We start from the raw sequence: 25,381 nt of genomic DNA, 5'->3' as shown, positions 1-25,381 counted from the left end.
TAACCTAATAGCTTTATTTCTACTCCTGTAGTACCTGCTTTATACCCTGGGTCTTGTTGTTTCTTTTTAGAGTTTCAAAGAAGTCTTCTTACTCCCACCTCAGAGCAGTCACACATGTTGTTCTTTCAGGTTCTTCTCCCCTCCCCATCCCATTTTCCCTTAGCTTGTTTAGGTGGAGCCCATCTCTCAAATCATTTATAGTTACCATGTTGGAAGGACATAATGATGATGATCTAGTTGGAGGGAGTGTATGGAACTCTTCTCAAAATTTCATTTGAATAACAAAGACTGATGAGAATGACTGGAAGAAATTACTGGGCTTGGTACTATCTTCCTCCTCTAGTCCCTCTAGACCCTGTCTTTGGACCAAGTTCCCCCTTGACTCTGCCCCTGTCCAGATCTCAGCTCAATTATCATATCCCCACAAAATCTTTTGATGCTACCTACCTAGGCTTCCTTACTCAATTTGTAACACTCAGGAAAACTTTTGTGGTGCTTGGTGCTAGTTTAGTGCTTCATCACCTTTAACAACTGTTCTCTGTGTGATGACTTGATCTGTCTGCCTTCCCTACTCCCTTAGGAGGACAGGTCTGTTTTGCTCACAGTCACATCACCAGCGCCCAGCTCAACACATAAATAAAGATTCCTAAAGGAGCAAGTAAAGATGAGTACCTCCTTCTGCAACCCTACACCTAGTGATGAAGCTCTTCCCTATTTTCTTTTCCTGGAGAGACCTTTTCTAACTTGCATTCCCTGCTCTGCCACCTCACTGCACACTGTCGAAAGTGCCCTTTCTCTGTGAACCCATGGCGCCTGCTGCATACCCCTGCATGGCTCTTATTTTATTCTTTTTTTTTTTTTGAGACAGAGTCTCACTTTGTTTCTCAGGCTAGAGTGAGTGCCATGGTGTCAGCCTAGCTCACAGCAACCTCAAACTCCTGGGCTCAAGCATTCCTACTGCCTCAGCCTCCCGAGTAGCTGGAACTACAGACATGCGCCACCCTGCCTGGCTAATTTTTTCTACATATATTAGTTGGCCAATTAATTTATATTTATAGTAGAGACAGGGTCTCGCTCTTGCTCAGGCTGGTTTGGAACTCCTGACCTTGAGCAATCCACCTGCCTCAGCCTCCCGGAGTGCTAGGATTACAAGCGTGAGCCATGGCACCCAGCCTCTTATTTTATTCTGATGTAATTGCTGTTTACTGTCGCCCTGTACTAGATTGCAAACTCCTAAAAGGCAAGGATTATTTACTGTAATCCTATCACTTTGCTCTGAGTAATAACCTTCTGTAAATATTTTTCAAATGAATCAATGTAATCATGCCTCCTTTACTATTTTCTGATTATAAAAGTAATACATTTCAGAGTTGAGAATTGCAAAAAAGAAAAGTACAAAGAAAAATGAATTGCATATCATGTTCAACCTATCTTTCAGTATTTTTCTAGGCAATAGATTACAGTGCCATACACTATTTATTTATTTGCTTATGGAAATAATTTACCTATTTTTCTAAAATTAACAATCACCAAACCGTAGATATTGTATACATTTTTTTCTTGACTAAAAACTTTTTTAATGTTATCCCTTTGCCCTAAGAAGTGTTTATGAAATCATGGATGCAAAGATGTGTTCTATAATCACAATTTTTCTAGCATCTTTACCTCTCATATTTTATTAAAGTAGATTGCTGTGGAGCGATCTCTGTATCCTTGATTGCAAAGTTTGCATAAAGTTTATGCAAAGTTTATACAAACTTTGTAATCATTAAAAGCAAAATAATAAGCTCTTTCCCCTTTGGTAACTTAAAGTTTACTCTTATCGTTGATTCATTAACTTGTGGGAACACAATAAGCAAGTATTTTCATCTCTGCAGTCAGCATCCTTTGCCATTTGGTAACATGTTTTTGTGGCCCTTCATGTTTGGCACCATCGTTACAACATGGTCATGATTTCCTTTGAGCACTCAATCCCATCTACTGGCAATGTCTGAAATCCTAAGTCACTACCAGGGTTTAACAGAAGCTTTGATATTATAAAGAATATTTGTCAAGAGTTTAAACCATGATACTTGAAAATGTTGCTTTTTTAAAAAATGAATTATTTTCCAATAAGCAATGTAGTATTTCTGATCATTTGTTGAGGAGAACTAACTACATCAGTCATCTGATTTTTGTAGGTCTGATGGGGAACAGAGTGTGTGTCCTTTGATCTAGTTCTCTTTGTAAAACGAAGTGGATATTTACAGCTTTGCTTTAGAGAGTTAACATGCATGAAATGAGAACAGTGTCCACATTGTCTTGTCATTGCACTTTTATTAGAATGCTTGCTTTTTAAATCTGATCTGACAGTAAATATATTTTTCAAGAATAATTCTACAAGTAAAGACATATATGTGACTATGAAATGAGATGGAAATTAAAACAGCTAATGGTAATAGGATATTTTCCTGAAAGTATAGAGCAGAAAATTCCCAGAGTATTAAAAAAAAAAAGTTCATCAGGTATAATTTATACCAATCAAATTTTATTCTTCCCGTAGTGATTTTCTTTCTCAAGTATAAAATCACAATTCTCACTTTTGAGTAAATAAAGGCAAAATGTAAACAGTTAATAAGTTTAGATAAAGGATATGTGGAAGTTCATTGTACTTACATTCTTGCAGCTTTTCTGTAACTTTGGAATTATTATCACAATTAAAATTTACCCCCCAAATTCTTACTTTTTTCAGAAAATAGATTTTTATATATATGTGTGTGTGTATATATATATATGTATGTATGTATGTATGTATGGTTTTTTGTTTTTTGGTTTTTTTTTGAGACAGAGTCTCACTTTGTTGCCTAGGCTAGAGTGAGTGCCATGGTGTCAGCTTAGCTCACAGCAACCTCAAAGTCCTGGGCTCAAGTGATCCTACTTCCTCAGCCTCCTGAGTAGCTGAGTAGACTACAGGCATGCGCCACCATGCCCGGCTAATTTTTTCTATATATATTAGTTGGCCAATTAATTTCTTTCTATTTCTAGTAGAGATGGGGGTCTCACTCTTACTCAGGCTGGTTTAGAACTCCTGACCTTGAGCAATCTGCCCGCCTCAGCCTCCCAGAGTGCTAGGATTACAGGCATGAGCCACCGTGCCTGGCCTAGATTCATATATATTTTATTTGGGTTTTTAACCTTTTCTAGAAGATTGACAAGTATTTACATATCTATGTTTCTATTTGACTTTATCACCTATCACCTAATTAAAAATTCAGTATCTGATAAAATTATTTTGGAGAGAGGATGAGGAACTATACAAGTATTTTTTTTCTGATTATAGAATCCTTTTAGTCCCACACCTTTACTTTGTCCTTAATTTTTAATTCACAGACTTTAGTGGAGAAGTGCTGCAATCCTTTGGCCATCGAATTTGTGCTCCTGATGTGCTTTTTCTCCACACATTGCCTTAGTCATTGGGTTTTTCATTTGCCTAATATATTGTTTTCTTTCCTGAATTATTGGCATTTTCAGTTTCCAATATAATTCTTCTGGTCACCTAGTAGTAGACAGTTAAATCCTGAGATTACTAACAGTAAATGATTTTTGAATTCAGACTTTTTTAATGTAACATCATGAAATTATACCTTCTGGAAACTATTCACTTACATATGGTATCACTTTGTACAACTTGAGAAAACAAGCTGCTTTTTCCAAAATTGGAAACTGATGCCACAAGTGACAGTGACTGATCTACTTGTAAGCAGTGAATCCAGAGTTTGGGTTTGACTAGAATGTAGGTATTCATGTTCGAGGTGCATTCAGACTGGTAGGTAGTGAGTCTACCAGTGGGTGAGTGTTCTCCTCAGAGCATCCAACCTCTCTGAGTCTGTTTTGTCATTTGCAGTACAAAGATTCCCATTCTGTCCTCCCATCAAGGCTGTAGTCAGACACAAACAAGGGAAAGGAGACAGTGATTGGAACACTATAAAATGCTGTGGCATCTCATCTTTCTTTCTTCTTCATAGCATTCTTTTAATTTGCCCAGTTTTTTGCTAAACTGTTGGACCTTTTACTTTCTTATGGCCATATAATTCTTAAGCTTGATATGAATACAATAAGTTATTTCTCTTCTTTTTTATTGGTACTTGTGGTAAGCATTGCTGCCAGTAATTTCAAACTGTTTTTAACTTTATGGAGACAGTACAGTCACCATGAAATCACTGAGGATTATAATCTATTTAGGATAATTTAATCTTTTGTTTTGCAGTCCCAGGCTGTCTAATCTTCCTGGCTGGTCGCTGAAGGATGGCAATGCTTTCTTGGACAAGGTAATGCCCAAAACAAAAAAAACAGAAGCATATCTACACCCAGTAGATATCCATCTTTTCATACCAGAGCCACCTGTGGCAGTGTGACTCATGGCTCATTTTTTTTCTTCAGGTGTATTAATCTCTGAAAACCCCAAAAATCTGTGCTAGGTTCTTCACTACTTGGTAATTATTGCTTTTAAGTGCCTTTTAGGGAATCTCTTTTCAGATTCAGATCCAATTTGTTCATCTGTAGAAATCAAAGTACTTTTGCTACAAATACTTTTTATCACCACAGAAAGAAAACTATACTAGAATTGCAATGAGAGTTTTAAAGGTGATGCTTATTAAAGAGTTCAGTGCAGTTCATTTTGAAGCTGTACTGATTCTGTGATTGGAAGAAGTAAAACTTTTTTTTAAATAACTTTAAAATCCACAAGTATGTGAATTTTTAACTGCTTCTATGAGGGGTCAGATCAGGTAGGACTTTGTAAAAGGTTTGGGTCATCTTTTGGGTGATGAGAGGCCACAGAAGGTTCCATAAGGACAGTATCATTATCTGTTTGGATCATTCTGGCCACAGTATGGAGAATATTCTGCAGAGCAGGATATTTGACTTTACAGCAGTATGTTTGGAGGTGGGAAGGATGGTACAGGAGGGGAGTATACGTAGGCAAATTTGAGTGGAAGGTCTTCCAGACTGTGATCTTTGAATCTATTCCAGCCTTTCTTGGTAGCCTAGAATGGACAATCTTATAGATTATTTAAAAAACAAAAAATAGTTCTAAGAATCTAGGGTTTAGAGTCCTATTATGACTTTAATCACTAACTAAAGCTAAAGTAAATGACTTAAGTTACTTTGTTTCCAAGGCTATTAAATTTTTGACAATAGGTTATCTTTTCAGTGTTTCCTTTTTCATATCAGTATTCGGACAGTAAACTTATTACATGATAATCCAAAGCTACAAAAAATGTTAGAACTATATCAAACTTTGTACTAAAATAAAATCGTAGGTATGGGAAGGTTAAAAACTGTACCACTCAGCCAAGTCACTTATTAGATCTCCAAATCATTCTTCGTCTCCTAAGTGTCACAGTTGAAAAACTGAATGAGTTTAAAGATCCTTAAAATGATTCATCTAAATAAAGCACTTTTTTTCTTATAACAAACACTGTTAAATAAAGAGGTGCTTTTTGCAGAATTAATTCCTATAACTGCACCCCAACCTCAAGTGCAAGCCAAATGCATAATTTGAAACCAGATTTTCTTCATAGCCGACTGTAAAATTATGTGACATTCAGGAACCTGTGCACTTGATTTCAGCCCGAGTCTCCTGCTGGCTGTAAATCATTGTTCCCTGAGAACGGCTCAGAAGCATCCCATTACCAGCGCATTGTGAGCGAAATGACTTGCATGTGTATGTGGGAGTATTTCATTAGAAGGGAGTGGTGAATAAAATACAGTGACATTGTAAGTGTTTGGAATGGCAAATATGCTTCTGCAGGCCAGAAAGGATGAGAGCCCCAGAGGAGATTTTATCATATGACGTGCCCTGAAATGTAGCATTATGGGGAAGAAGATTACACAGCCAATTAAAGACCAAGCAAAGCTTTGAAATTTCCCATGATTTGTCTTTAATCATTTTTAACCTCATCCTGAGGGAGTTGAGAGTCTTCTCCCATTAAACATAATTGCTCATTTGTTTTTGGCTGGCAGGTACATTGTAATTAAGAACCGCGTTCAGTCTCTTTGGCTCAGCCTATCACTGGTTAAACAGTGCTCACTTGAGGAGAGGAGCCAGAGTATGCAGTGGAAGGCAGAAGGAGGAGATACTCTATAGAGGTTATGATGTATGACACATGAAAAGTTCACAAGGACAATAACGTGTAGTTAATGCCCTATTCTCAAATAAAGATTGAAAGCAAAATCATTCAGACCCTGATATGTAAATATAGATTTATATATGTATGAATATATAGAAATAGATGTTCAGTGACTAACGGAAATGTGCTAGAACAAAATTGTAACAATATCTTTCCCTTTGTGGAAAGAGCAAAGGAAACGGTCTTTTCTATCTTACTGGTTTCTTTGTAAAGTCATAGGTAGCTTTAATCTTGATGGTAAAAAATCAACCATAGACTTCAGTTTACAAGTGTCAGTGAGGTGAGAAAACAATAACTCTCGTGGCCTTCTGGAGGCATTGTGGCAGGCCCTATTGGTGGCCCACACATATCTCTCTCCGGTCTTTCTATCTCAGTATACTCCATCATAATTCCAGCCGCCAGGATCTATATGGTTTTGCCTGAGAGATTCTTCCTGAAGCTGCACAAAGTGTAGGAATTGGTATATAAATATTCCAGACCCATTGCTCCTCAGTAGGGTAACTGTGAGGTGTGTGTGTGATACCATTTCCCAGAGTTTCCCCATAGGAGTAAGTTCCAGTTGCTCAAAATAGTATATGGCTCAATTACATACCTATTATCAGTTACCCTTGTCTCTGTTGACCACTTCCCCATTCTCCTGCTGTTTTATCAGCAAGTAAACCACTTGCTCTCTCAAAGCCTTTTCTCAGGGTCAGCCAGTGGGGGAATCTAAACTTACACAGGCATATTAAATATGGTAGGTCATCGGTGGCATGGGGAATTGCACTGTATTCTGTTTCTTTATATGTATATGCTTTTTAAAAAAAGAAATGCATGTTGTAATTCCAAGTAAATTGTATACTCTACGAAGACAAACATTACATTGGTGGTGGCAGTAGTAGTAGTGGTTTAATCCATGCTCTCTACTCGTGATCCTCCCTCCTTTTGCTCCAACCCTTGGGAAGTGGAGAAAGAGCCTTTAAGTGATCTGTCTAGGGCTGTGACTCCCAACCTGATCAAATAACAGAATCACTGGAGGTGCTTGTTATAAATATGGATACCGTGGCCTTATCCCCAGTTTTTGATCCCTAAGGTGTTGGGGCCCAGGGATCTTTAATCAGTGTCCCCAGATAATTCCGATGTTGCAGTTGTGGTCTCCATGACTATTATTTGGAAACCATGGATCATGGGTTATGGAAGTAGCATGTGTCCCTGCAGGGCTTTCTTGAATGGCATCAAGAAATGTTCATTCAAGTCCCGAGTCTGCCACCAGCCAGCATTTTTACCCTAATTAAGACACTTGGTCTACCTGAGCCTAAACAGGGGAAGGGGTAGCCTAAATATCCTCCTCGCTTCCCTCCAACTCTAGCGGTCTGTGACTCTTCATGAAAAGCTTGGTTTGGGAATTAAATTTCTTTGGTACCATACCCATTAGATATCTCTTCCTAGTATTTTTCCTTTTCAATTTCTTTTAGGAGCTAAAGGAGTGCTCGGGTCATGTATTTGTGGATTCTGTGCCTGAATTCTGTTTACCAGAGGTAAGATTAAAGTGAATCTTATTGTGGAAACAAAGAATATTGTGTAATTTCTCAAAATGAAGCCAAGAGATAATTTAAGGGGTTTACCTGCCTGTTTTCAAGTTTAAATGAATCTGTTTTTCGAGTACATTGTTATAGAGCTGAAATAAGATCATTTAGGAGCTTTTTATATGGTCTGTAAATCATTTAAGCCACTCTCTTCTTCCTATTTCCAACTCTTTCTACAATCCCCACTAATATTTCTACTAGGGCATAATTTTGAGCAAGGTAAGGAAATAACTCAAGCCTTTCAGTTTTGTTTTGTTTTAGTTTTTCCCTTAAAAATTTTTTTTCCCTTCATTCTTTGTTTCTTTACCTGCTTTCTCTATTATTTTTTTACTTCTGTAATGGGTGCCTATGAGATGAAACCTTACAGTTTTGTAATTTAATGCCTTTGTGCTCAGGTTAGCCATACTTCTCCTGGTGCTGCTTACAATGGGTAATTGAGAATTGCTATTATTTAGCCAATGCCAGTAAACTAAAAATTCTTGCTGACTTGAAATATCACATTGAATATTGTTTGAAATTCATGAATTCTGAACTGAGTCTTGGATATCTGTCATATATTATTATCACAGTTAGACTTTTAAAAATTATTATGCATTGTATGTCTTTAATAGGGTACATACAATATTTTAATACAAGCATACACTGTGAATTAAAGTATACTCTAAATACTGTTGATTATAGTCACTTTGTTGTACTGTCAAATATTGTTCATTCTAACTAACGAGATTTTTGTACTCATTGACCATCCCCACTTTATCCCCCTCTGCTACCCTTCCCAGCCTCTGGTAACCATCATTCTACTCTCTGTCTCCATGAGATCAATTGTTTTTAATATTTAGCTCCCACATATTAGTGAGAACATGCCAGATTTGTCTTTTTCGCAGTGAGATTTCTTGTTAGGGTTTGGGGCCTGTTTCATCTTTCAAAGGAAACCAAGATCAGTTTCCATTAGTTTTAAAGGCAGTTGATCTCAGCTGACAGGCCTAATCCCCAGAGCAGCCTGGCTGGGGGTTCTGATCAGACAGATGAAGTGCCGGGAAACCAGTGCTACTCCAGGGTTCTTGAGGAAATCAGAGAGAAGCTGCCATCCTCTTCTTTCCATCTGCCACTGAGTTACAGTGCCTGTAGAAAATACTATCATGGTTCAGACCCAAAGAGAAAAGAAATTTGGAGTGCATTTTCTCTTATTTTTGTTCTCTTTTCTTCTGTCTCTTTCCATTTCTACACTTTGTTTGATACCCTGTAGATGAACTTTTTTCTCTCTCTTTGAAGTATACGTATGTGCCATTGGGGGTACCAGAGCAAAAGAGAGGACAAAAAACAGAAAAACATGGTAATCGAAGGTAGCAGACAAGGGAGAAAGTTTGCGATTTCACAGTAAGAATAAAGCTGAAGGTAGAGAGTTATCAGGAATCCAGACCTGCCCCTCACACAAAGATTAAAATCTTTTTGTCATCATTTGTCACTGAGGAATCGGTGGGGCAATTCCCCATCTGTTCAAAGATTCCTAATCCCAGGTGCTACTTTTATTTTCAGTTTACCACATACGGCACTGACCACTGCAACCTTGAGTTTATGGACACCAATGTACAATTTATGGATTGCTGTTCTGATGACTTTGCGACTTGCTACATAGAACACTCAACGTTTAAATTAGACAGTTACCATTTTGCAGTTCACCTTTTGCCGAACTGAAGAATTGTTGTTATATTTATTTAGGGTTCTAGAGCCATATAAAGTTTTTCAGGTAGGATTTTAGGCACAAATTAGTAATAGTCACTATTTTAAGGTTGAGCCCCAGGCCATTGTATGACTGGAAGAAAATGAGACAGTAATAGAAGCAGGAGAGAGGTATGTACTACAGTCCAGTCTTTAGTGACTTTTGGGTGAGCCAGGCAGACCTAGTCCCTATCCTCATGAAATTTATAATCTAATACAACTACCTTAAATAATTGTATTCCCCCAAAGTCTACATTATGGACTGTGCATTGAGTCTAGCTACAGTATAGTAAGCAACCAATAAATTATGGGTTGTTTTGATCCAATAAATTATGGTCTGTAGAACCCCAAGTTGTTTGTACATGACCATTTTAAAGTTAATCTTATTGAGTTCCAATATGTAAGTAAATGTATGAATACAGTTGACCCTTGAACAATATCAGTTTGAACTGCATGAGTCCACTTACACATGGATTTTTTTCAATTAAATATACTGGAAAGTTTTTTGGAAATCTGCAACAATTTGAAAAAACCCACAAATGAATCTAGAAATATTGAAAAAATACATAATGATGCCTAAAATATATGTAAATGCTAGTCTATGTTATCATTTACGTCATAAAATATACACAAATCTATTATAAAATGTTACAGTTTATCAAAACTTAGGCATACACTTGCAGACCATACATGATACTATTCTACTGTTCCCAGTCCAAAGAATGTAAATAATACCTGCATAAAAATAACTGTAGTACATGCTACACTAATGTAATGATTTCATAGCCACATCCTATTGCTGTTGTGATGAGCTCAAGTGTTACAAGTATCCACTTAAAACACCACATGAGGCTGGATTATCTCCACTTGAGCAGTTGTCTTTCCAGTAAATTGTATATCTCGGTTAAAAGTGATCTCTCGCAGTTCTTGTATATTTTTTATTGTGTTTAGTGCAATACCATAAACCTTGAATAACGTCATGGGACCCATACGAAGTGCTACTAGTGATGATGGAAGCGCTCCCAAGAAGCAGAGAAAAGTCATGACATTACAAGAAAAAGTTGAATTGCTTGGTATGTACTGTAGATTGTGGTCTGCAGCTACAGAAGGAAATTCGTGAAGCCATCACTGTGGCTACACCAGCAGATGCAAAAACTTGGCACTTTTGGTGAAATACCTTTTTATCTTGTATTGAAAATGCAACTCTTATGTGGTTGCAGAATTGCTACAAGAAAGGCATACCTTTAGGTGTTAATATGATTCGAGAAAAAGCAAAGTCATTATATGACTACTTAAAGCAAAAGGAAGGTGAATTACCTAAAGCTGGAGAATTTAATGTCAGCAAAGGATGGTTTGATAATTATAGAAAGAGATTTGGCTTTAAAATGTCAATATAACAGGAGAAGCTACTTCTGCAGCCCAAGAGATAGCAGACAAGTTCCCACATGCCATTAAGAAAATATCCACTTGAATGGGTTCTTAATGTAGACAAGGGAGCCCTATTTCAGGAAAGAAAATAATAATACTGCTACAAAAGACATTTATTAGTAAGGAAAAGAAGTGAACACCAAGATTTAAGGCACAAAGGGATATCCTAACTCTACTGTTATGATCAGAACAGTCTTTATCTATAAAGTTGCTAACCCCTGATCTCTGAAGGTAAAAGACAAACACCAGCTGCCAGTATTGTGGTTGTACAACAAGAAAACCTGAACAAAGAGAGCCCTTTTTATGAATTGGTTCCGTTGATGCTTTGTCCTCGAATTCAGGAAGTATCTTGCCAGTAAAGGACTACCTTTTAAAGATCTTTTGATATTGGACGATATCCCTGACCACCCAGAACCCCATGAGGTCAACACTGAAGGATCAAAGTGGTCTACTTGTCCCCAAACACAATGTCTTTAATTCAGCTGCTAGATCAAGGGATCCTAAGGACCTTTAAGACTCATTATACATTGTCTTCTATGGAAAGGATGGTCAAAGCTGTGTTCCCAATTGAGAGAACATCATGAAAGTCTGGAAGGATTACACCATTGAAGATGCCATTTTTATTATAGAGAAAGCCATGAATGTCATCAAACCTGAAACAATTTCCTGCTGGAGAAAGCTGTGTCCAGATGTTGTCTGTGACATCACGGGATTTACAACAGAGCCAGTTAAGGAAATCATGAAAGAGATTGTAGATATAGCAAAAGAGATGGGAGGTAAATGGTTTCAAGGTATAGAGAGCTTGGAAAAATTCAGGAGCTAATAGACACCAAACCAGAGGAATGAACAGAAGATGACTTCATGGCTATTAGTGCTTCCCAATTAGTGCCAGATGATGAGCAAGAAGGCATAGAAGAAACAGTGCCATAAAACAAAGTGGCATTAGACAATCTGGCAGAAGGATTCCAATTATCCAAGACTGCTTTTGACTTCTTTTACAACACGGTCACTGCAACTAAAACAGTGGAAGGAGGATTGGTGCTTTATAGAAACATTTTTAGAGAAAAGAAGAAGCAAAAAAATCAGACAGAAATTACGATGTATTTCTGTAAAGTTACGCTGAGTATGCCTGCTTCTCCTGCCTCCTCTTCCACCTCCTCCTCCTCTGTCACCCGAGACAGCAAGACCAACCCCCTCCTTTCTCCTCCTCCTCCTTGGTCTATTTCACATGATGAGGACGAGAATGAAGATCTTCATGATGATCCACTTCCACTTAATGCATAGTAAATGTATTTTCTCTTCCTTATGGGATTTTTCTTAATAACATTTTCTTTTCTCTAGCTTACTTTTTTTTTTAATGATACTGCTTGGACATTGACCTGGAATCTCTGGCTTACTTTATTGTAAGAATACAATATATAGTACCTATACAAAATATGTGTTAATCCACTATGTTATCAGTAAGACTTCCAGTCAATAGCACTATTAGTTAAACTTTTGAGGAGTTAAAAGGTATATGTGCATTTTGAACTGCAGTGCTGGGAAGGAGGGGGTTGGCGCTCCAACCCCTGTGTTGTTCAAGGGTCAATTGCATGTAAATATGGTTTGAATGTTAAATTTATTAGGGGAAAAAATTATGTAGGCACACACAATATATATATTTGGATGTGTGTGTATATATATATATATATATATATATACACACACACAAAGAATTTTTTTATTTCTCATAATTCTAGACTCTCTGGGCTGATTCTTATATATTTAAAAGAAATTTCAAGTTTTCAGAACTGGTTTCTCTATGCGTGAGGGAAGAGGGTGATGCTTTTAAGCTTTATTGTTGCTTTGACTGTCATTCCCATTGTTTTCTTGTGGATCTATCATTCTGCTACTCTTGTCTTCATTTCCTTATTTGTTTAAAAATGATTCTGGAGTGGTAGTGGAGAGCAGGACCCACAGAATGTCATATGATGCTTCATCATGGGGATATTGTCTTGCAAGCGCAGTGCAGGACGTGGAGTTGGGGATGGGATAGATGGACTATTACTGTCATTAGGCATGTTATTCACATAGATGTCATTGCCCTCACAGTGAGCAGCTTATGACCTCCACTCGCATGCTGTCCTCAGGAGCTGATGATGCCTTGGCAGCTTTATTAAATTAGCCTATTTTATATGTAAAGTCACTCAGCCAGAAAATGCCCACAGCCAAAATGGCACGCTGCCCCTTATCATCTGTTTATGCCACAGACGTCTTTGTTACTTCTCTGTGGGAACACATTAGCTCAGTGACCCATCTCCTAACTGGAACACTTCTTCCTTGTCCCTAGTGCACTGTACAGTTTCCCAGGGTTAACTCCTCCACAAGGGAGGCTCGGTGACTGGTAGGATGTCTCTGAGCCACAGTATCTCACTTTTCCTCCAGAAGACACTGCTTATAAAGCTGCCTTCCTTCGGTAAAACTCACTGAAGTCTGTACTGGGCCACTGCGGGTGGAGGGAGCCAGAGAAGAGTCACATGGGACAAAGTGCTACTTGGAGGTGACATCGTATAGAAGGCTGTCAGAAGAGGGATACACACAAAGTACTTTGGGAGTTCTGAGGGGGAAGTGATTTCTTTCATCTGGTAAAATCAAGAAGACTTAGTGGAAGAAGAGAGTTGATCCTTAACAGACAGGTAGAACTTAAATATATGGGAAAAATTTTCTTCCACTAAAGAGTTTTAGTAAAATTTATCAAACTTGGATAGTATTTTCCCTCACTTGCTAACCTGTCTTTTCTCTTTTCATCTGACCTTAATGATGGACTAAAAGGGCAGATTTGGGGGTTAAGATTAGGATAGATGATGAGAGTCTAATTTCCTCTGATGACTCTACCCCTGTACTTTTATTAGCTCCATATTCAACACTAGTGGTCAAAAGTTGCCTCAGGAAAAAAAAACAGTCTCCACATTTGACTTGTGAAGAGCCAGTTTCTGCGTGCTGTTTCCCGTTTCCCTTTAATCTGTAGCAGTGACGCATCCCACTCTAGTATGTCCTTATAACTTACATTGTGCTCTCTCTGCTTCAGGTTACCTGGTTTCATGTGCCAGGCAGCAGCTGTTGAAGTGTCCAGTTTTCATTTATCCTTGTATATCTAATCCAGAAGAACTCTGTTCTAGTAAAATCAGAGTACTGTTGATGGACTGGCTACGTTCTCATTGTTAGCCATCCTGTCCTGCCACTTAATGTCAATATTAGAAAACATCCTAAATGAGAGAATGGAAGTGTTGCAGGATAGCCATCATTATTCTGCAGTACAAAAATGACTTCTCTGCATTCTGACAACATCATTTTTAGTCACATTATATTGATCTATCCCTGAACAGATATGTATCATTGCCTCCCTTTCTTTTCAGACTGAACTAATAGATCTGTCTACAGTGGATGTGATTCTCATCTCTAACTATCACTGTATGATGGCGCTGCCCTACATCACCGAGCACACTGGATTCTCAGGCACAGTGTACGCCACAGAACCCACTGTTCAGATCGGCAGGTGAGAGTATTTATTCTTGTCCTGTTAAGATGTGGCTGTAGAGCGCCCCCTTTGGTGATGACTGTTTAATAGAGTGTTATGCCAGGAGTGAATGCTATTTCCTTCTGAACAGCTGAACCCAAAGAATAGGCAGGAGTAGGTGACTCTGTAAATAAAGAAATGCATTGGAAATGCCTAGAGATTGCTGTGGCGAGTAGTCTTTTTAGTCTTTTTGTGTATGTAAACTGGGAGGAGTTCGTGGAGACAGCTCCTCTGTGCAGATAATACCAAGTAGGGGAAGTCGTGTTTAGGATGTTGCCACAAAGGCACAAGACAAAGAGCTTCAGAGGAAAGGAACATAGCATCTTGAAGGAGAGGAAATTTGATTTCTTTGCTTTCAAAATTTCTCCCCTTTTATGGTTTACTGCAGACTATAAATGAAGACAGCTCATAGAAAACAGGGGATAGGTAAGTAATTAGATGGTTCAGTTGTCTCTGCTGTTGACAGAGTGAAACTCAGCAGTCTAAGGAGTAAAACTGCACAGTCTGCCTTTGACTCTGAGAAGCCTCTGCCACTCCTTTCTCTGCCCCTACCAAGCCTTTGTGATGTAGGTGGTTGCTGTAAGTAACTATAGCATAATTTAGTGAGAAAAAAAAATATGTGAAGTTAGCTAGGCGTGGTGGCACACACGTGTAGTCCCAGCTAGTCAGAAGTCTGAGGTGGGAGGATTGCTTGAGCCCCGGAGTTGGAGGCTGCAGTGAGCTATGGTCATGCCCCTGCTCTCTATCCTGGGTGACAGAGCAAGACCCTGTCTCTTAAAAAATATGTGTGTGTGTGTGTGTGTGTGTGTGTGTGTGTGTGTGTGTGTGTGAGAGAGAGAGAGAGAGAGAGAGAGAGAGAGAGAGAGAAGAAAGCGACCTAGGAAAAAAATTATTAATTTATTGTATTGACATAAATTAACAAGTATGGAATAAGTTAAAGTGTCAGAACCCAAAATATAAGATCTAGGAGTTGATATAGACTCCTAGGTTGGATTCTGTTGTCTTGCAGATGTCCAACAAGATGGAATTACTAGAAATGAAACAGTATTTTCTTGTTTTTGTGTCAAACCATATTACCTATATTGTGTGCTGAAAACCATAAGGGATCTGAGGAAAGGTCATTATAGGAAAGTAAAACACTCAAAGTGATGGATTGTTTTCATTGAGAGGATGAGCTAAAAACATTAGACTCAAGCCTGAAAAAAAAAGGATGAGGATTGACATACCAGACGGTCCTCATGAAAGCTGTAGCCAAAACGATCATGAGCCTGGATCCCAGATCTTGGGATTTGGGGACTAGCTCTCCATCTTGCTTCTTCAAGATGGAGAGAAGAGATTATTAGTGCTAAATAAATAAATGGAAGTGAAATGAAGTTGTTCAGCTTTCAAATGCTAATAAATTTATGGCTTACCATTATATATTGACTTGGAGGGGACTTAAGTCAATATGGGTCATCTATTCTAGATTATGCAAAGAGATTCAAAATGTTGAAAATCTATTTCAAGCTTTGTGGTCATCCTTAGCCATCAGGAATTCCAACACAGATCCCCATGTTGGATTGTCCCCTGGATCCCCAGAGCGTGTGGACCCTTCATGCAGTCAAGTGTGTCATTTCTTACATTCCCTCGACTGCGATTCTGTGATATTCCATCTCGTGATCTCAGAGAGTTGTGTTCTTTTGTAGGGCCCTTTGTTAAATTTTTAGGATTAGTCCTTGGAGTATTCTTCCACATGGAATTTTGCTGATTCCTAAAACACATGCAAGAAAACTTATTTTATCAGTTTAAAATGTCCATTTAATATTGTTATTTAAAAAAAAAAATTATGCCCTCACCCTGCTGACACCAAAATTGGGTACTTCGTAGTCACTTAACAATTTCTCCTTTTGTATTTTTAGTAACATAAAGAAAGAGATCTTAGAGTAAGAGTTTAAAAAGGCTTATATTAATATATTTCAGTGTTCAGAGACAAGAAACCTGCCAGGCTTGTTTTAAATGTACATTAAATCATATAAGTTCAGAATTTTTAGCATGGAAATTCAATGAGAAGTCTAGGTGTTTGTTTAACTTTCTATAAAATGGTTCCCAAGTTTATATGCAGCAGAGAGAAAGATGCTGAGGTGGAGGAGGGGGAGGCGGGCAAGTCATTTCTCCTGGCTACAGTGTTAAGAATGTGGTATTTTTTCTAATTTTCTAATGGGTGTTCGTCACTTTTTTGCTGAAACTCAGGCTTCTCATGGAAGAGCTGGTGAATTTCATTGAAAGAGTGCCAAAGGCTCAGTCTGCCTCCTTGTGGAAGAATAAGGACATACAGAGGTGAGGAGCAGCCATCTCTCTTCCCAGAGACTATAGAGCCATATGCTTTGCAAAACAATCTCATTTGATTTCTCATTTTATGCTTAAATATTGATTCGGTTATACTAAAGATTGTCTTTTCCTTAACATATGAAAGGTTTACATTTGATTCAACCAGCATTTTTTGAGAGGCAACTATGTGCCAGGGACTGTGCTAGGTATGGGAATTTTTAACAACAACTAGCTCTATCTTCGAGGTGCTTAAAGTTTAATGGAAAATCAGACGATTCAACAGGTCAGTTACAGTCTTGAATGGCATGTCTTATAAGAGATGTTTGACCACAGAGCTGTAGGCATTCAGAAAAATGAAGACCTCTCTCTCTGCTTAGGGAAGCTGAGAAGGACAGCCTTAGGAGATGATAATTAAGGTGGGTATTGGAGGAAGAAAAGAACTTTTCCAGCTAGAAAAGGTGGGGAAGAGGGTTCTGGGCACAGTGCCATGGAACATAGTATATTCGTGGAGCAGTGAGAAATTCAGTGTGGATTAGGATGGGAAGAGCAGAGAGGTGAAAGATGCAAGTAAAGGGCTAAGTTGGAGCAAGATAATGAAAACAGAGAGTGAATCTTGAATTTTTTTATTGTTGAATGTGAATAAGGAGGAAAATGACTTGACTTTGTTTTGAGAAAAGTAACTCTGGAAGCAACATGGAGGATGGATGGGAATGCAGGGATGCGGGCAGAGAGACCAGCCATGTGACTGTTTCAGAAATGCAGGGAGGTAACAAAAGCCTAAACTAAAGTAGTAGTAGTGAGCATGAAGACAGAGTCTAGCTTCAAAGAAATTTCTGAGATAGAATTGAAAAGAATTGGTAATTGTTATAAAAGTAGCTGCAGAGTAAATGAGGAAGGTAAGAGGAGAGGTGAATGGAAGCCAAGGCACAAAGGAAGTTTCCAAAAACACAGGCTTGTCAGTGGTCTCAGATGCTGTGGAAATAACCTCAAGTAAAATGGCTATGGAGATTGGGAAGTCATTAAAACCCTAGAAAGGTTAGTTGCCATAGAGTGCTAGAACCAGAAACCAAATTGTAAGAGGAGGGGTGAGTAGAATATGGTAGAGGAAGGAAGGAAGCAGCTTGATCCCACATGCTCTTACTTCAATTGACAACGGATGACCCCAGTCAATCATAACTGGCTGGACTCTCTCCGACCTTAGCAACTGCTGCCCTTACCTCCAAGCACCATAGTAGACCCACCTGCTGACCCCCGTATCGAGTCTGAAGTAAAAACTAGCCTTTTGACTTATGAGGCAATTCGTGTTCCATATACTCGTGCTGAAGTCCACTTTTTTCCAGCTAACTTAGCACTCATTTCTCTTCCTCTAGAACAGGGGTCCTCAAACTTTTTAAACAGGGGACCAGTTCACTGTCCCTCAGACCACTGGAGGGCCGGACTATAGTTTAAAAATAACTATGAACAAATTCCTATGCACACTGCACATATCTTATTTTGAAGTAAAAAGGCAAATGGGCCAAAAAACCCCACATGTGGCCTGCAGGCCATTGTTCGAGGACACCTGCTCTAGATCAATGATTTGTTAGTCATCTGCTTATCTTAACTTTAAAACATCTTAGATTTTGTGGATCTTCTTTCTACAAGAATATGTATGTGTATGTAGCCAGAGGAATATGCTTGGTTTTTCTGTAGTGACTGTTTCCGAGTTTGAGCTTATCTCCCTTATGTGTTCCTCTATACATGTTATCATTTTATTTAACTTAGGGGGCACTTGCTGTGTGCCAGACACTATACTAAATATGTAATTTTTTTAATCCTTTAACAGTTCTGAGGTAGGTAATGGTATTATTACCATTTTGCAGGAGAGAAAATCAGCACAGAGAGGTTAAGTAACTTGCCCAAGGTCACCCAAATAGTGAGTGGCAAGATCTGGATTCAAGCCCAGACAGTTGGCCAGTCTGGCTGCAGAGTCCACACTCCTAACCCTCTCGTGGGCCACCTCTCACGCTCATACACACCTATTCTTGCGTGTGTGAGCCCCTTCTCATGTGAGGGGATGAGGAAGTAGATTTATCTATGTACATTTCCTCCTGTATTTTATAGATCTTCCCTATGTCTCTGCTTCTTATATGAAGATGTGATGTATGTGTAGCTTTATATTAGGAAACATTTTCTGAACATGCACAGAAGACATAAGTCTTCTGTGTGTATATGAACAGCTTGCTTTCTTTCTTTTTTTTGAGACAGAGCCTTGCTTTGTTGCCCAGGCTAGAGTGAATGCTGTGGCGTCAGCCTAGCTCACAGCAACCTCAAACTCCTGGGCACAAGCAATCCTCCTACCTCAGCCTCCTGAGTAGCTGGGACTACAGGCATATGCCACCATGCCCAGCTAATTTTTCTATATATCTATTAGTTGGCCAATTAGTTTCTTGCTTATAAATAGTAGAGACGGGGCCTCGCTCTTGCTCAGGTTGGTTTCAAACTCCTGAGCTCAAACAATCCACCCGCCTCTGCCTCCCAGGCGTGAGCCACCGTGCCCTGAACAGCTTTCTTGATCTGACCAATCTCCCAGTGTAGTGCATGGTTTCTTCCCTTCCTCATGTTGCATATTCATTCTCAGCTCCCTCTTCTCTTACCCATTGTGATACTACTTTCCTTCTGTTTTTTCTGTCTCCTGTGTGCCCACTGGACTCCATAGGACCCCACTTCTCTACATCTCTGTCCTTAGAAACCTTAGGACTTTGTTTTCTTTCCCCATGGAACATGTATGCTTTGGCTTCCCTTGCTGCCTGCTTTTAAATTTACACCCTATATTCTGCCACAAATAATTTTGGCACATCAGAAATGGTCAGTATTTCCTGCCTCCCAAACCCTGGGCCAAGTCTCAGGAAGTCCCAAGTCTTTATTTTGCCTTTTCTTCTGTGACCCTAGGCAAAGTCCTTGGCATTTTCCTTTGTCTCCTACTGTCTGCAAAATACAACAAGATAACTGACTCACAGAAGAATGCCGTCATGCATCAGGGAGAACGTGAATGAAGCTTGAAGGAGAGGGCTCAAGAGTGGGTCTGAAAGTTATTTCACAATATGCTTACAAAATCTCCCTTTTATAAAAAAAGGTGCTAGTGGAAATAAAATTTTGAATTTCCTAACTTACCACTTGGTGGGCAAAAATCAGAAACTGTTGAAAGCTAACTTGCCCCCTCTAAGGGGGCAGCCGACACACAGCTTCAGCAGATTGTGGCCATGTGGGAATGTGAGCCCATGGCTGCCAAATCTTCCTTTTCTATTTAAGAGAAGATCAAAATATTGATGTTGTAAACATGATTTTTTAAAAATCTTTTAAAATATTGACTTATACATTAAAATAAAATCCTACATGATGTAAGCAAAACACCTCTGTAAACTGGATTTGAGGCTCAAGCTCCAAATTTTTGACTTATACTTTACACAGACAGACTCAAAGTAGAACTTGGTCAAGTGCCTAGAATGAATACATCTTAGTAGCTTAAGTTACTGATAAGACTGTCAACTAAAGAAAACAGTAAATTAAAAATTTTCAAACTCATTGGCCAAAAGAATCTGTCAAATTCCCTTAAATCATTGGGAGTTAGTTTGAATTAGCATTTGATTTATTATTGGGACGTATGCTAAAAAAAACTATTACTCTTGCTTTCTGGCAGCTATATAACTTCCTGCCTCAGTTGACACTACTCCTTTAGATTTATCTCAAAGAACTTAGCCATCCTTCTTCCTAACTTTGACATTGCAGTTTACTCTTGAAAAAGAGACGAATTTTGAAGGGAAGAAAAGGAGAATCCCTCAATGTAATTTTGAGTCTCTGATTTTCCCACACCCACTTCTAAGTTTAGGTTTTTAATGGGAAAATTTAAAGCAGACTATTTCACTTAAGAAGCTAACCCAGCCTCTGGTATTTTTAATATAAAGCTAGCATTTTTTTATAAGATTAGAAATCTACAGTTATAATTAGGGATAAATCATTACAAGGTATTATCATCATCCTCTCACAAGCATTAAGAAATTAAGTATGCATATATTCCTGGCTGAATTTTAATGTAATTTTTAGTACTCAGAACTTAAAATGTGAGTTCATACCTACGGAAGACTTAAAAGAAACATGCGTATTAAAGTTGAAGTTCCTCTGCTCTGACACTCCTTGGGTATTTGTAGAGCAAGTTTTCAGGTCTATCTACAAAATAGGAAGAAAATTTAAAAGTATGGGTTTAGTAACAAAGTAGACTGGTGTTTGAATTTCGGGTTTGTTTCTTAGTAGCTGTGGCAATTTATTTCTTCTAGGCTCTAGTTCCTCATTCATAAAATAGGAACGATATTAGCAACTTCATAGAGTGGTGAGTACTAAGTGAGTAATATGAGTAAAATTCTTAAAACAATGCCAAGACACACAGTAGGTGCTCAGTAAACACCAGCATCCTTCTCCCCTTTAGTGCTGTACTTGGTTTACATAATCCCCTTTCATTAACCAGAATACTTCTGCCTCCCACAGCCTAAGTTATCATCAGACACTGCCTTTCCTCTTGAAAGCAAGACAGTCAAGTAGACTGAAGGAAAACTGTTTTCAGATCCCACTGTTGCCTCTAGTTAGTTAGCACTGTCACGTAGACTCTTTGAGACTCAATATCCTTTTCTGTAAAATAAGAGAATTAAATTGCGTTATCTCTAAGTCCACTTATGTTATAGTTTTAAAAGATGTCCAAGGGAGAGGCTCCTTGAGGCTGGTCCTCAAAGAGTGGCAGTACTTTGATGGCGTAATCACAGCTTGTTCAGCTTTGTGATTCCTGACGCTTCATCAGTTCATTTCACTGAGTTGATTAGCCTCTGAGGGACTGATTCATGCTGACCAAACTCTTGGGATGTTGAGTGACAAAAATCCCAATTAATTACTTTATACTATGGAATGTGACTGGCTGCAGAACTAGAACGGTTCATCTATGTAGGACACTCTGTTCTGGGGAGGAGGTCCACTTCAAACATCAAATTACAGATAAGAGTTTTTTTCCATGAGCATAGAATTAGAGCAGAGATAGTTTAGCTACTTTCAAGAGTTGTTGCTCTCATGCATTGGTAGCCTAGGCAGTTGCCTTTGTTCTTTCTGGAGGTAATTTGGTCTGAAACAAACATCTGGGTTTATAATGTAGTTTCAGATTAATATTGAGAAGTGCTTGATTTTGAGGCTCTGTTTTGGTAACCCCACATAGATCATCACTCTGCTCACACATCCCCACTCCACCCCACCCACATGTATGTTAGGTACTCTTTGCTGTAATGACTTCAGATCCCTAGGTTCTTTGTATTCTGCTCTTATGTTAATTTTGTTCATTCCTTCAACAAACACTTACAGCCCAACCAGTGTTTTACTTATCAGCTTTCAAGTGATCCTTTTGGACTTAAATGCCTTACTCTTTAACAAAAATACAGTCTTTTGCTGCTTGTCGTGCTGGTAGGATGGAAGAAGAGGCAGCAGAGCTTTGGCATCATGTCAAAATGCTGGGAAAGAAGTTTCAGCCACTCAAGTATGATAAGAACAAAACAAAACAAATGAAATCTTTTAGAAAGTACTTATGAAACATTTAGACTCTAAGAACTTGACTTTGATAAATTAGAAAGCCAGAAAAAACAGAACTAGTTCCCTCTGGGTTTCCTTATCCTACTTATCCTAAATCAGCCAATAATCCTAATGGCTTTAAGTGGCTCTGTAAATGCCTCTCTATAATTATGACCTCAAGAAAGCATAAGGAGAGTTTTAGGGAAAGCTAAGTTAGACAGGATGTTAGGAGATAAAAGGAAGTATTGACAAATAACTAAATATCGAGAAACAGTAAAAGAAGGTATTATTAGCAAAAGGATTTTATGGGTATAAACGTGGAATTAAGAGGACTGTACACTTATTTGTTGTGTAAGTACTAAGTGCCCGACATTATGATAAGTTTATAGGAAAATGTCCAAAAAAGTTGAAGACGTCCCTGTACTCAAGGAGCTTGCCAAGCAAGGGTTAGGTCCTAGATGGCAAGACTCAGGCTGGGTATGGCAGGTTCAGCAGGTTTGAATGAGAGAAAGGAGACCATTCCAAGACGGGGGAGGGCAACGTGGAAGTCCTAGTCTTTTGTAACCTAAGCACCAAAGTGACAGCCCATCACTTTTGTCAAATTTTCTTCATTAGAAGCAAGCACTTGGCCCAGCCCCCATTCGGGGAGAGAGGATTACACAAGGCAGTGAATACCAGAGGCTGGGGTCATTGAGAGCCATGTCAGAAGTGCCTACCACAAAACCCTAAATTGAGGAGGTCAGACAAGAGTTAGCTGGGACTTACCTTTCCTCTTCAGGCTCACTATTGAGGTCCTCCCTGATTTTTTTCACCACCTCTCATGCTGTTGTAGAGCTTACCTCTGCCCAAACTTGGTGCAGTTTAGACAGGACTCATTAATAACTGTCTTGCTAGCCAGTTATGGTGGCTCACACCTGTAATCTCAACACTTTGGGAGATTGAGGTGAGAGGATCACTTTGAGGTCAGGAGTTCGAGACTAGCCTGAGCAACATAGTGAGACCATATCTACAAAATAAATTTTTAAAAATTTAGCCGGGCATGGTGGCATATGCCTATAGTTCCAACTACTTGGGATACTGAGGCAGGAAGATCTCTTGAGCCCAGGAATTTGAGGTTACAGTGAGCTGTGATCATGCCACTGTATTCCAGCCTGAGCAACAAAGTGAGACTCTGTCCTTAAAAAAAGAAAAGAAGTTTTTGACTTGCTAGTTCTTTCCTTTCCTGAGATGATAACTGAGCATTTTTTAAGTCTCATTTATATTGGATACCTTACTAGACTGACAAGAAAAAAGAAAGAATCAAATTACTAGAATCAGAAATTAAAGAGAGGATAATACTACCAACCTTACAGAAATAAAAATGATTATAAAGGAATCCTGTGACCATCATATGCCAGTAAATTGAACAACTTAGGTTAAATGGACAAATTACTAGAACGGAGTGCCCTAGAACCTAAAGAAAGAGTCACCTAGTAATTAACGGTGATGCATTTACAGGCTGCTGCCGTCTCCTCTCAAGGATGCCGTGGAAGTGTCAACCTGGAGAAGGTGCTATACGATGCAAGAGGTGAACTCTGCCCTTAGCAAAATCCAGCTGGTGGGATATTCTCAGAAAATTGTGAGTGTTAATATCATTTTTAACTGATTGATGAATACTTTCAATTCATACTGTTCTTTGGAAGGATCCTATAGTTCCCTTTTTTAAGCCAGTCAATTACTGAGAATCTTCTAACAGTATAAGGTGAAAAGATGGAGCATCTTATTTTCCTCCATCTCTCCCAGGTTTTTCCTGGTGCTCCTTCCTAACCTTCACGTTCCCATCACCAGCTAGCATGTGATTGGCTAGCAGGTAATGAGCCAGGAGAAAGGCATCTCATCCTATTCACATCAGAACAGTGGACCCTGCTTTACAGATTTTAGACAAATGAAATAGGAAACAGAGAAGCAGTTTGGCAAGTATGGCTTTTGAGCTCTGACCGAAATGATAAGCATCCCCATTTCTTCTGTCAGTCACTCATTACAGAACAACCAAGAGCCTAACCTAACCTAAAATGAAAAAGGCAAACCAAAGTATTCGACTCTTTGGTCTGTTTGGTAATATTATCATCTCTGCCTTTTAATTGGTGGGTCCTGAGTGCCAGGAGACATGGAGAGGGCTGAAACAGTCAGGTGGCGAGTAAGGCCAAAGTCTACCACATGTGCTCTGTTGTCTTTGTTTCTTTTAATTTGTTTTTAAACTGAGAAGGATATTTCTGTTGTTTTTCCCTGCAAACTTACCTGGCATGACTACGCACTGAAAGCTCATCACGCATTTTTACTGTGGTGGTTTTCTAGGAGCTCTTTGGTGCAGTCCAGGTGACTCCTCTCAGCTCTGGCTATGCCCTTGGAAGCTCCAACTGGATTATCCAGTCTCATTACGAGAAAGTATCTTACGTCTCTGGATCCTCCCTGCTTACCACACATCCCCAGGTAATTATAAATTCTTTCAAAAACTCAGCTTTTTGGTTATTCACTCGAACTCAGAATGTGTCCAGAGTACCATCAGCCATTTTTAAATCTTCCTAATTTTGTTTTCTACAAATATCTTTAGAAAAGTTAGACTACTCAAGTTTCAGCATTTAGGATTGCAGTTTTCTCTGCAGGTCACGTCTAGGATTCTGAGATTCCCTAATCCTTCCAAAGACCACAGACTTATATGGTTCACGCATGGTTTATTCATTTACTCAGAAGATATTATAATAACTATTTAATACTTACCAACGGCCAAGTGTCAAGCACTCAGGTAGGTATTAGGGATTCAGTGTTTGCCAGCGGGCAAAGCCTGTGGTCATGGATCTTATGTTCAGTTGATGTATGGGGAGGGAATAGTGTATAGAAGATAAATGAATAAACAAATGAGCAAAGTCATTTCAGACTGTGATACAAGTACTGAAAACAACAAAACAGGATTATTTCTAGAGTAATAGAGACTAGTTTAGATTGGACAGCCTGGGGAAGCCTCTGTGGAGATCTGATTTGCACTGAGACCTGAAGAAGCGAGCCTTGTGAAGCTGTGA

At 38.8% G+C, this 25,381-nt stretch overlaps 1 protein-coding gene across 1 annotated transcript in view; it reads left to right on the top strand.

The window, feature by feature from the left end:
- The window catches only part of INTS9 (integrator complex subunit 9), a 90,435-nt gene that overhangs the window by 28,074 nt on the left and 36,980 nt on the right, over positions 1-25,381 (top strand). Inside the window, exons 3-8 of the mRNA XM_012775435.3 lie at positions 4,247-4,307; positions 7,625-7,687; positions 14,278-14,417; positions 16,668-16,754; positions 23,823-23,943; positions 24,660-24,794. Coding sequence (XP_012630889.2) covers positions 4,247-4,307; positions 7,625-7,687; positions 14,278-14,417; positions 16,668-16,754; positions 23,823-23,943; positions 24,660-24,794 — 607 coding nt within the window. The remainder of the gene's footprint in view (positions 1-4,246; positions 4,308-7,624; positions 7,688-14,277; positions 14,418-16,667; positions 16,755-23,822; positions 23,944-24,659; positions 24,795-25,381) is intronic.

This window comes from Microcebus murinus, chromosome 24, assembly GCF_040939455.1.
Source record: "Microcebus murinus isolate Inina chromosome 24, M.murinus_Inina_mat1.0, whole genome shotgun sequence".
Taxonomy (NCBI): Eukaryota; Metazoa; Chordata; class Mammalia; order Primates; family Cheirogaleidae; genus Microcebus; species Microcebus murinus.
This window is presented reverse-complemented; position numbering and strand designations above follow the sequence as displayed.